Here is a 12,816-nt window from a genome sequence, read left to right as displayed (position 1 = left end):
TTTCATGGATGAAAAGTTCAATTTTTCCAGACTTTCTTTATAATTTAAACCCATGGTAACAAGGGTCTTTTTGCCTTACGGCTCTTCCTGCATCGAGTCTGAAGCTTGAGCATGCCTCCTGTGCCTTAGTGACTAAATCAGACGCATATTCTTGGGTGTGGTCTGACCACATCGCTGTATAGTTTCAGTCTGTCACGCTCGAGATATATATCTTTTTGATTTAACATAATCAACATTCTTCTTGATCAGTTTACTTTTGCTCTGCAGTGACTAGATATGTAGGCTGGAGTTTTAAGTACTTGCCAGCCTGCATTTGTTCTGTTCTGCAAAAGCATTAGAAACAAGTTCTAAGCTATAGAACACAGAAACAGAAAATCCCCAAACCTGAAGTACAGAGGCTGTTAAATCCCTTAACTTTCAATTTCACTCTGTACAAATGCAAAAGATTTTATCATGAGCTCTTCCCTTTGCACTTAGTTCTGTTACTTTTTTTCTTTCATTGTGACCACAGTGAGATAAGGTGTGTCTCTGTACCAATTATGCTCCTGTTAGCCGAACAATCAACACAATGTCACAATCACTTTGCTGGTATCTGAATGCACCTACTAGATTTCTCAGAATAGTAGCATATGTTGAGAGCTGTAGAAGAGAATCAGTCATCCCCGAGGACCAACAACTTGCTTTTATATATTACCTTTAATCGGAACAATTGTTCCTCGGGGCTTTTCAGGATCACCACATCAGGAAGGGGGAAATTGGGATGGGATGACAAAAAGCTTGGTTAAAGTTGTTTCTAAATGTGGAGAAGAGGTTCATTGTGGTGAATCAATATGTGTTTTATAAGGACAAACCAAAGCTTTTACAGAAGCAAACGAGAAATACACAAGAATGACCAAATCAGAGGCCATCACTCCTGCAAAGACAGTCATTAAAAAATAAATTTAGAGTACCCAGTTCATTTTTTCCAATTAAGGGGCCAATCCACCTACCCTGCTAACCACTGCACCATTGTGCTGCCCTTGCAAAGACAAAGTTAACTTAATGACTCAGGGGAAAATCTCCCAGAAGACTCTGCATCAGTATGCTTAATGGTTGATCACAAACAACATAAATGCAACAAGGATAGAGACAAGGAGGCAACCTGTCTATCCACTGAAGCAACATGGCATGTAATGTATAATTATGTCTCCTTAAAATTAGAACAGTAAGATCTTCAGAGCTCAAAAAATACAACAGCTGGTTAGAACTGGAAATAGCTACACCATAAATACCAGAAACATTCCCGTTTGATCCTTGGTCTGTCCTGACTTAGCTGATCTGAATCTGACCATGGCAAGGATGCTTTCGTTAAATTAAAAATTTTTTTTTGAGTACCCAATTAATTTTTTCTCATTAAGGGAAAATTTAGCGTGGCCAATCCATCTACCCTGCACATCTTTGGATTGTGGAGGCGAAACCCATGCAAACACGGGGAGAATGTGCAAACTCCACACAGACAGTGACCCAGAGCCAGGATCGAACCCGGGACCTCAACTCCGTGAGGCAGCAATGCTAACCACTGTGCCACCATGCTGCCCCTAGTTAACTGTAATGTTATGATTAGGCGGCACAGTGGTGTAGTGGTTAGCACTGCTGCCTCACGGCGCCGAGGACCCAGGTTCAATTCCGGCCACGGGTCACTGTCCGTGTGGAGTTTGCATATTCTCCCGTGTCTGCATGGGTCTCACCCCCACAACCCAAAGATGTGCAGTGTAGGTGGATTGGCCACGCTAAATTGCTCCTTAATTGGGAAAAATAGAACTGGGTACTTTAAATTTATTTTTAAAAATCCGTAATATTATGACAAGGAAGAAATGTTACTTGATCTACCTACAACACGATGACGCAGATTCACTCCAACACCACCATTTACCCCACATTCACAAATATTATGGACTACTTTTGGAGCGCATTTCTGATTAAGAGAAGTGATAATCAACTATAGCCCTCAATCTAAAGGTTATCTGAGATGGCAGTTGCACACTTCTTTATGAAACTTGACGCATCTCAAGGTTTCTGGCAGCTAAAGCTAGAGGGACAAAGTACAAAGTACTGCACTTTTAATATGCCATTTGGACGGTATTGCTTTTTGAGAATGCTGTTTGGCGTAATTTCGGTATCAGAAACGTTTCACTGTGCCACGGAGCACAGTCTTTTTTTTCTTTTAAAGAAAATGTTTTTTAAATAAATAAATTTAGAGTACCCAATTAATTTTTTCCAATTAAGGGGCAATTTAGCATGGCCAATCCACCTATCCTGCACATATTTAGGTTGTGGGGGCGAAACCCACGCAAACTCGGGGAGAATGTGCAAACTCCACACGGACAGTGACCCAGAGTCGGGATCGAACCTGGAACCTAGGCGTCGTGAGGCAGCAGGGCTAACCCACTACGCCACCATGCTGCCCTGGAGCACATAGTCGAAGGCATCGAAGGTGTATGAGCGTGCGTGGATGATATCATTATTTGGGGCTCAACCATAGAAGAGCATAATACGAGGTTGCTTAAAGTTCTAACGAGCGTCAGGAGAAATGGGCTGAAGCTCAACAAGGAAAAGTGCCAATTTGGAGTAACTGAGGTCACATTCCTAGGTGACAAGCTCTCATCGCGTGGCATTGAACCTGACAAAGACAAAATCCAAGCAATTCTCAACATGCCAAAACCACACGACAAGAAAGCCATCTTACGAGTGATGGGTATGATCAATTTTATAGGGAAATTCATTCCAAACCTGTCAGTGAAAACAACACATCTACGTGATCTCCTGCACAAAACAATGAATTTCACCTGGACTTAGTAACATGAGCAAGATGGAAGAAGCTCAAGATTTCACTAACCACCACACCAATTCTCACATTTTTTGACCCATCCAAGCAGATTAGTGTCACAGACGTGTTGAAAGATGGTCTAGGAGCGGTTCTTCTCCAACTCGAGCATGCCAATTGGAAACTAGTCGCATATGCATCACGATCCATGATGACAACAGAGCAGGGGTATGCTCAAATCGAAAAAGAATGCCTAGGTTTAGAACATAGAACAGTACAGCACAGAACAGGCCCTTCGGCCCTCGATGTTGTGCCGAGCAATGATCACCCCATTCAAACCCACGTAACCACCCTATACCCGTAACCCAACAACCCCCCCCTTAACCTTACTTTTTAGGACACTACGGGCAATTTAGCATGGCCAATCCACCTAACCCGCACATCTTTGGACTGTGGGAGGAAACCGGAGCACCCGGAGGAAACCCACGCACACACGGGGAGGACGTGCAGACTCCGCACAGACAGTGACCCAGCCGGGAATCAAACCTGGGACTCTGGAGTTGTGAAGCATTTATGCTAACCACCATGCTACCGTGCTGCCCATCAAGTTTAGTTGTAGGCTAGGAGAAATTCCACTGTTACGTGTATGGCCTTCCAACTTTCACACTTGAGACAGTTCATCGTCCTTTGGTTCACCTCATCAAGAAGAATCACAACCAAATGTCTCTGCACATTCAGAGGTTGATGATGAAGTTACAATGCTATGACTTCAATCTCATCTACACGGCAGGCAAATATTTGTTCTTAGCAGATGCATTATCAAGTGCTGATACAAAATATTAGTAGTGAAATTGCTGAAGATGTAGATCTGCATGTCAATCTTATTTCCACACTACTACTAGTATCAGATACAAAACTACATGAGATCCAAGAAGAGACCAGGAAGGTTCAAATTCTTCAAGAGGTGATGAAGATCATCAACTCACACTGGCCCAGAGGTCAATGTATGGAGTTCTACAATATAAGATCTGAACTCAGTATCATTAATGGAGTGGTATTTCGTTGGAACATTATAGTTATACCTCAATCTATTCACAAGAATGTACTTAAGAGGATACATGACGGACATCTAAGGATTAAGCATTGTAAACGGAGAGCTCGTGACTCTGTTTACTGGCCAGGTATAAACCAGGATATTGACAGGGTGGTCAGTTGTTGTGATACATGCCAGACGCATCGTTGCAAGCAAACAAGAGAACCTATGCAAATTTCCAATTTACCTACGGCGCATTGGCAGAAAGTAACTATGGATCTCTTTCACCTACGAGGGAAAGATTATTAAATTATCATAGACTATTTTTCAAACAAGCCCGAAGTGGTTCTACCGTCAAGCATAACGGCAAGCAGTGTAATATTTCAAGTCAATTTTTGCTAGACCCAGAATTCCTCAAGTTGTCCTGAGTGACAACTGTAAAGTGTGGCAGCAGTTCGCAGTCACGTATGATTTCAATCACATCAGGTCAAGTCTGTTGTACGCACAAGTCAGTAGCAAAACCGAAAAAGGTGTACCTATTGTCAAGCAATTGTTGAAGAAGGCAATGGGCAGCCAATCTGATCCATATCTCGCACTACTGATTTGCAGAATGTCACCATTGTCACATGGTAGATCGCCACCAGAGTTACTTATGAATAGAAGGTGGCGTACCACACTTCCATACTTGGAAAAGGAGAGTGCAGTGATACTGCAGGAAATGCAAAATAAAAGCAGTTCTATGATAGAGTGTCTAGAACTTTACCACTTCTGAGTAGTGATGACATTGTGAGAATAGAAGATTCAGGCAATTAGTCAAGAAAAGCCTTTGTACTTGAAGAAGTAGCACCTCGTTCTTTCAATGTACAGAGGACAGGTTAGTTTTAAGAAGAAATCGTCGCATGCTCTTGAAAACCAGAGAAGACTTTCACAGCAACATGGTGGATGATGAATCTTTGTCAGAATCAACGTCAGCTGCAGTGTCAGATAGTTCAGCAGTTCCTCAGCATGAGAATGTCATGGAGAACACTGAATCTACAAGTTCTGAGCAGCAAGGTCAAACTTTGAGAAGATCAACCAGACTCAGAAGAAAACCTGATCGACTCAATTTGTAGATTTGGACTATTTGTACATACTATCCTTGCTGTACTTGTGTGTGTAGATATATAAAACACAGTTTTAAAAGTTTAAAAGAAAAAATATATTACTGTTAGACTCACAGGCTAATGATATCACATGTAAATATACTGATGATAATGTATTAATTTATTCCTTCAAAGGAAAGGGGATGTACAATATCACGGTTAAGTTGTAATTCACCACCTGACCACTAGGAGTCTCATTAGTATACAAATGAATGTTAGAGTAAGGTGACCTCAGACTGACTAGGGAGCTGGGAGAGAGGTTGCTTGTGCATGTTCATATTGTTACTCATCTGTTGTTTATATATATTTGGCCCACAGTTAATGTTAATAAATCGCTTATAGCTTTAGATACAAGTGTTCTTGTAATATAAATCAGGTCACCTGACAAGAACATTACAGGTAATATAGCCTTTCTGTACAATTTAGGTCTACCCGAGTTTCAGGATGCAAGTTAAGAACTTACGACTTCTAAGATAAAAGCAGTATCAGCATTATAGGAATCTGATATTTCACCAAGGTTGGATTGTTCCACAATGAATCTTATGTGTAAGTCAAACATTATCGAGCAGCTACACTAACTAAATGACATAACTTTATATTGAAGTTTTGGATCTTCCATGATGTTTTTGATAACACAACTGTTTGTCTAATCCATAAAAAACAACCATCTCTAAACTGTGGATCAAACATTTCTCTTAACAGTGACCTTAAAATAAAAAAATTGTTAAGGACTGCTTCCTGAGAGGAAACACTTACACAGATGTTACCTATCACCACCCTTTTATTCAAGCTTTTGATCCACTGAAATCAATACTTTGCTAAATCTGAAGGTGCCAAATGTTTACAAACATTATAAGCAGAAAAAGTATTCCAATAGAAATATATTGCATGCCCTAAGGCGTGTTAAAAGAACTGAAAAAAAATGATTCATTGAACAAGTAGCTTGACTGACGTAGTTTACATTTCCTCTGGGTTTCCCTTCTTGATGAAATGACTGACTCCAGACAGGAAAACTGTGTTGTCAAACCAAAAGCAGTGTCCTTTGACTTATCAAAGACAGGCCACTAGGGGTATCTATAATCGTTGACATTTTTATCCAAGATAAAGTAAACAAACACTTAAAATGGACTGTGTTTCTCCCCCCCCACTTGCTAATTTCAGCAAAAAAGCCACTGTAAGTAAAAAGAGATTTTGTCAAAAACAAAACAGAGAATCATGCTCCACTATCTCCAATCTCATGATATAATTAATGAAATTATGAAAAAACACAATTTAAAAAACCCAGCATTAGTCACAGCACTTCAAAGGGATGTTTTTAATGGGTGGGAGAAATGGACCATGGCATATCGTTAACTTCCCCAAAACCTAAATTATCCAGAACAACATATTTCTATCTCAACTAGAAAAATTAAGTAATAAAATACTGCAAAGGGACTTCCTCTATGTTCTAGTGAAATGAACATTGTGATTCTGCTAGAGATACCCTGCCTCTAGGATTCTTTGTGTTTATTTTGGAAATGGTTCAGAAATTAAACCATACATCAAAATGTCAAATGGAAAAAATTCTTGAAACACAATATGCAATCGTCTTGGAATTCTGATCAAAAATTATTAGATAGTGAAAAAAATCCAAAATGCACAAATAACCACAAGAAATCTGTTGCCAAAATCTTGCGAAAACCTGAAACTATCAACGAGGAGAAACCTGTAGAAAATGATTTTAAAATTTGTGAATCTTGAATTCTGACATGGTAAGGGCAACATGTATGTTCTTTAGGAACAGACACTTAAACTCAAAATCAATAGACATGTCCAGATTTAAAATTGAAATTTACTTTGTACATCAATAGGAAACCGCATATTTCTCACACTGTGTACATTAAATACGCAGCGCGGTAGCATTGTGGATAGCACAATTGCTTCACAGCTCCAGGGTCCCAGGTTCGATTCCGGCTTGGGTCACTATCTGTGCGGAGTCTGTACATCATCCCCGTGTGTGCGTGGGTTTCCTCCGGGTGCTCCGGTTTCCTCCCACAGTCACAAAGATGTGCAGGTTAGCTGGATTGGCCATGATAAATTGCCCTTAGTGTCCAAATTTGCCCTTAGTGTTGGGTGGGGTTACTGGGTTATGGGGATAGGGTGGAGGTGTTGACCTTGGGTAGTGTGCTCTTTCCAGGAGCTGGTGCAGACTCAATGGGCCGAATGGCCTCCTTCTGCTCTGTAAATTCTATGATAAAAAAAATGATACTCAAATATCCAACAAAAACAAACTATGATTGGTAAATATCATAAAAACCTCGCTTCTTCAGAAATCCTATCAGACACAACGTCCAACTTTGTTGAAACACAAGACTGAATATATATTCATATACGTTAGATATATTTAAACATTTTACATGTATTTATATATTGAAATTGCATACTATATTGATTCTCTATAATGCTGGCAAAACAATAAAACTTCATTTAAAAAAGAAAGCTAGTTTTGTATTGTGAGCATTCAAAATCTTGTCATTAAGAGGCTGTACTTTTAAACACAAAGAGTATGAGGGCCGTGGAGAAGTTTGCATTGGCGGGGGGGAAATTAATTTCAATATTTACAGGTGTGGGACTTTCTGCGGAGGCAGGTACCAACCTTCCCACTCCTGCCGCTAAGGGGGATTCAGGACAGGGTGGTTTCTAGAGGATGGATAGGAGAGGGGAGCGTTTCGGACATATATAAAGAGCTCATGGGTTCGGAGGAGTCGCAAACTGAGGAGCTGAAGCAAAAGTAGGAGAAGGAGCCGGGGGGAGAGATAGAGGAGGGCCTGTGGACGGACGCGTTGGGTCGGGTCAACGGGATCGCAACGTGTGCCAGGCTCAGCCTGATCCAATTTAAGGTTGTTCACCAGGCTCACATGACAATGGCCTGGATGAGCAGATTTTTGGGGTGGAGGACAGGTGCGCAAAATGCGCGGGAGGACTGGCGAACCATGTCCACATGTTCTGGGCATGTCCAAAACTTAGGGAATTTTGACAGGGGTTTGCCGATGCCATGTCCATGGTATTAAGTACGAGGGTGGCAATGAGTCCAGAGGTGGCGATTTTTGGGGTATTGCAGGATCCGGGAATCCAGGAGGAGAAAGAGGCAGACATTCTGGCCTTTGCTTCCCTGGTAGCCCGGAGGCGTATATTACTAGCATGGAGGGACTCAAAGCCCCCGAAATTGGAGACCTGGCTTTCGGACATGGCTGGCTTCCTCTGCCTGGAGAAAATTAAGTTCGCCATGAGAGGGTCTCTGTTAGGGTTCGCCCAGAGGTGGCAACCATTCGTCGACTTCCTCGCAGAGAATTAATCGTCAGCAGAAGGAGGAGTGGGGGGGAGTGGGTTAGGTTAGTGTAGATTAGGGGGGTAAGCAATGGTGGGACCTGTGGGAGAGGGAGGCGGTATTTGCACTATGTTTATATTTTTCTTGCTATGTACATTGTTGATTTTGTTGCTGTTGCAATGCCAAAGAAATACCTCAATAAAATGTTTATTAAAAAAAAAGACAGCAGTGGAGGCAGAAATGGTCTCATGAGGGAGGCTATGCCCCATGAGGTTGGCTCATGGCCAAAATGCAGTGGCGGCTTGAGGCCCAAGAGTCGATGGCGAGAGACCTCGAGAAGGCCGCCACAGACCAAGGGAACCGGATCGCGGTACTCGAAACCAAGGTGGCAAGCCTGATCAAAACCCAGAAGGATTTAAAAGAAAAAATAGATGACCAGGAGAACAGGTCTCGACGCCAAAACCTAAGAATCGCGGGGCTGCCGGAAGACATGGAGGGGAAGTACCCCACGGAATACGCATCAGCGATACTCAGGAAACTGGTTGGCGAGGAGGACTTTGACAAGCCCCCAAAGATGGAGCGTGCCCACAGGTCGCTTTGGCAACCGCCCAGAGCCGGGGAACCTCCACAGGCCATAATTGTAAAGTTTCACAGGACAAAGAGTGGATCCTGAGGTGGGTGATAGGTGCAAGAGGGTGCAAGTGGGAAGGATGTACTACCTGCTTGCATCAAGACATTGGGGCAGACCTGTCCAAGTGCCAGGCCGAGTTGAACAGCGACAAATCCTCCCCATACAAAAGCAAGGCGCGGTTTGTCATGTTCTACCCTGCCAGCTTATACCAGGCGAAAGAGTATTATTTTGACGCCCCGGAGGAGACCAACAAATTTGTCCAGGGCAGGCAGTGAGAGTGCACATGAGCCAGAATGAGTGTTGTGAGAGCAGAGAGGGAATTCTGGATGCCCTTCTTCGAGGCTATGTCCAAGGTGTTGGCCGAGATGGAGCCGTGCCCAGCTGTGGCGGTTTTCGGGGTGTCAGAGAACCCAGAGTTCTGGACAAGGAAAGGGGCAGATGCCTGGTCTTCATTGATCATCAGGGGAGACGTCTGCTGGGGTGAAAGTCGGCAGGCCTCAAAATGGCTCTCAGATCTGGCCGAATTCCTGAGGCTATAAATATAAAATTCAAAATAAAATTGTCCAAGGAGAGATTCCACAGCACATGGAACAAATTCACAAGCCTCTTCACAGACCAGAATTCCCTGAGTCTGGGGCAGGACCAGACCACTGCCAGCCCTGCCCCTACCAGGCGAAGGCCATGATTAACTTGTCAACCCGGGTGAAGAAAGATTTGGGATGAAGATTGGGAGCGATCTCATGGAATCATAGAATTTACAGTGCTGGAGGAGGCCATTCGGCCCATCGGGTCTGCACTGGCCCTTGGAAAGAGCACGCTACCCAAGCCCATACCATCCCCATAACTCAGTAACCTCACCCCACTTTTTCTGGACACTAAGGGCAGTGTAGCATGGCCAATCCACACATCTTTGGACTGTGGGAGGAAACCGGAACACCCGGAGGAAACCCACACAGACACAGGAAGAACGTGCAGACACCGCACAGACAGTGACCCAAGCCGGGAATCGAACCTGAGACGCTGGAGCTGTGCAGCAACCAGTGGGGAGGGGGAGGAGCTAACTAGGGTAGGGGGAAGCAGGGGTAGGGACGGGGGACAGGGAAAGCCGTCCAGAGGGATGGGAGCTCGTGACAAACAGGGAAAGAATTGCGAGGAGGGCCACTTAATGGAGGGATCACAGGCCTCCCCCACATGGGGAGAAACTGGGGAAAAGAACGCACCCACCCTCCCTCGAAGGCAAGCTTAAGGGGGGAGCATGATCTCTTCTTTCCCCCCCCCCCCCCACCACCAGTGGAATGGCATCTACCGACGAGTGAGGGAAAAGACCCCAACTACATTTGTGGGGGTAAAGGTGGGGGCATCCCCTGCCGCCAAGCAGCAGGAGCCCGGCTGAACCCCAAAAAAACTACAGTAAATACTGAATGCTAATGTATAGATGTAAATATTAAGTAGCATTGGAGCCCCAGTCAGGGTTACGGTGACAGGGCGGGGCTCAGATTTTGTTATTCCTATTGTTGGATTTTTTACTGTTGTTGCATTGCCTGTTATATGCAAAACTCAGTTTCCAGTTGTTTTTTTCTGTATCTATAACTCAAAACACCAATAAAAATATTAAAGTGACAGATCAATGTTAGAGAAGACACAAACACAATGGCCACAGTATGCCAGTTCGTCAAAAAATTCAATGTTTGATGAAAAGAAATCTCTTACGAGATTGGAAGTTCTGATAACTGACTGAGGTTTTAAGTTAGCGTCTTTAGACCAGATACAAACATGCAACCAACTTTGAAGTGAGTCTGATACTAGGAAACCTCATTTTCAGATGCAATACAACAAAGAATTTTATCGCTTACTTATGTCATCAGTAGAGAGCAGGGTGAAAAAGAATACATACCGGTAGATCTTTTCGCAACTTTTGTTCAATGGGGGGGGGGGTGGTGTGGGAAGTAAGATTAAAACTTGTATTTTTAAAATCCAGCATTTAACACAACATTATTCAGTATAACAACTTGAACATCTCTTTATCACCTTGACTTATAATACTTAGCTGCAAAAATACATACCTACAACAGACACGATAGGCTGAATGGCCTCCTTCTGCGCTATACATTTTCTATGTTTCTACGTTAACAAGGATGTTGACATGTGATGCAAACAATTAAACAATTCAGAATGTCAATACACATGGCACGCTTTTTGAACTGAGAAAGCAGTTAAAAGTTCTTTACCTGTAGACCGCAGCAGCCAACTGCATTTAATATGGAAGCATTGTGTACAACGTGGTACTGAATTCCAGCTTTTACAGCTCGTAGAACTAGGTCACTATGTGTTGTTGCCCTGCAGGAGAAAATTGAGAATGTTGGAAATTCAATAGTGCAACAGAGACACAATTAAACTTATAAAAGTTAGTTCAGTCCTCACTGAGATTATGGATAGCCCCCAGTGAGCTAATCTGTATCTGTTTTTTGGGGATATTCATTATTTTTTCTTTCTTGATTTTTGGGGTATTTGAGTTGAAAAATCCGTGCCGTTACCCTTTGACGGCCTGGGCAGGTTTTGTATCCTGGGAGGACTGGTTTCCTTCTGGCTCCTGCGGTTGAGCCTTCATTTGTGTGAGTCTCCCTCTGTGGTCATCTTTTGAGCTGGTAGAACAAGGAGATTTAATAATGGGGCACACTGAGGTGAGACTGGTTAATCGTGGACAGGTTGTTAAGGAGAGTGATCGCTTTTGGCATCCTTTCTGTGATGGTGGTTAGTCTGAGTTATTTGGGTGTCTCTTCCCAAAAGGGCTTCTTTTGTTCTCATAGAATTTACAGTACAGAAAGAGGACATTCGGCCCATTGAGACTGCACCGGCCCTGGAAAGAGCACCCGAACTAAGCCCACACCTCCACCCTATCCCCGTAACCCAATAACAGTACCTCTCTTCTTTCAGGTGAGCATGGTGCAGTTTCTAATCCTGGTGGTCTGTTGGGAGTTTCCCCCGGTTGTACTGGGAAGGAGGGAATCGGCACTCCCCAATCGCAGAGAGTCTTGATGGTTCTTCTTATTCTCAGGTTGGGGTTCCACCAGCTGCCGGAGTGATCATCCTTCTCTTCTGAGTATATGGGGAGACAATGCTTTGCCCTGGATGGGATAGAGAAGCTATGGATTCAGCTGAGTGGCAGGCTTTGGAGGCCCTGAGGATATAGTTTCCTATGTGTCGGGATGTGCTGGGCTAGGCCCGACGCTGTGGCTAGTATCCTGTTGCCTCTGGGGGCTTGCGGCGTCCCTTTTCGAAGGTGCTTGTTGGGGGCATCCTGGCAGTTAGGCTTTGTTTCTTCGGTGCATGGGGGTCTGCGACGAGCCGAGTTCTATGCTTGATAAATATCCTCGTATTCCCCTGGGGGGCAAGGGGTGCCACCTTGGTTGATTGAGCGACCTATTCTCGTCTTCATTGATGGTTGATTGGCGTGTGCGGAAGTCATATGGAGCATGGATGGAGTCCTGATCCCTTGTTATCCGGTGGGTTAGTTCTGGTAGTTCTAGCCATTCCTTCCTTTTCTTTTCTTGAAGACTTTGAAGGTTTGATCATAATCTGAACATATTGTTGCCGGTCCCCACTACATAATAGCATGGAATGATGGTTTGTTCTACTCTGGGCCTTAATTAAAGGTTAAGTTGCTTTGTATGGTATATGTAATTCCCCTTGGAACTGGGGTTTTTGCTTATTTTCTATATTTTTGTTCTGGTGGGTATGGCAAATCTGTGCTTGGTTCCTACATGGGTACTGATGGGTCTGGTGCCTGAGGAGAAGAGGCTGTGGTGGTTTGTTGGTGCTTTCGTTGCTGCTGGAGATGGGAGAGATGTGTATTGGTGCATACCTGAACATGGCACGGCGTGTTTATCATGATTTCTCGCA

General features: G+C 43.6%; 1 protein-coding gene across 1 annotated transcript in view; it reads right to left on the bottom strand.

The window, feature by feature from the left end:
• The window catches only part of dph5 (diphthamide biosynthesis 5), a 100,808-nt gene that overhangs the window by 69,477 nt on the left and 18,515 nt on the right, over positions 1-12,816 (bottom strand). Inside the window, exon 3 of the mRNA XM_038794746.1 lies at positions 11,145-11,253. Coding sequence (XP_038650674.1) covers positions 11,145-11,253 — 109 coding nt within the window. The remainder of the gene's footprint in view (positions 1-11,144; positions 11,254-12,816) is intronic.

The sequence above is a fragment of the Scyliorhinus canicula genome, chromosome 4, assembly GCF_902713615.1.
Source record: "Scyliorhinus canicula chromosome 4, sScyCan1.1, whole genome shotgun sequence".
NCBI lineage: Eukaryota > Metazoa > Chordata > Chondrichthyes > Carcharhiniformes > Scyliorhinidae > Scyliorhinus > Scyliorhinus canicula.
The sequence above is the reverse complement of the archived record's forward strand: the minus strand, read 5'-3'. Positions and strand labels throughout refer to the sequence as shown.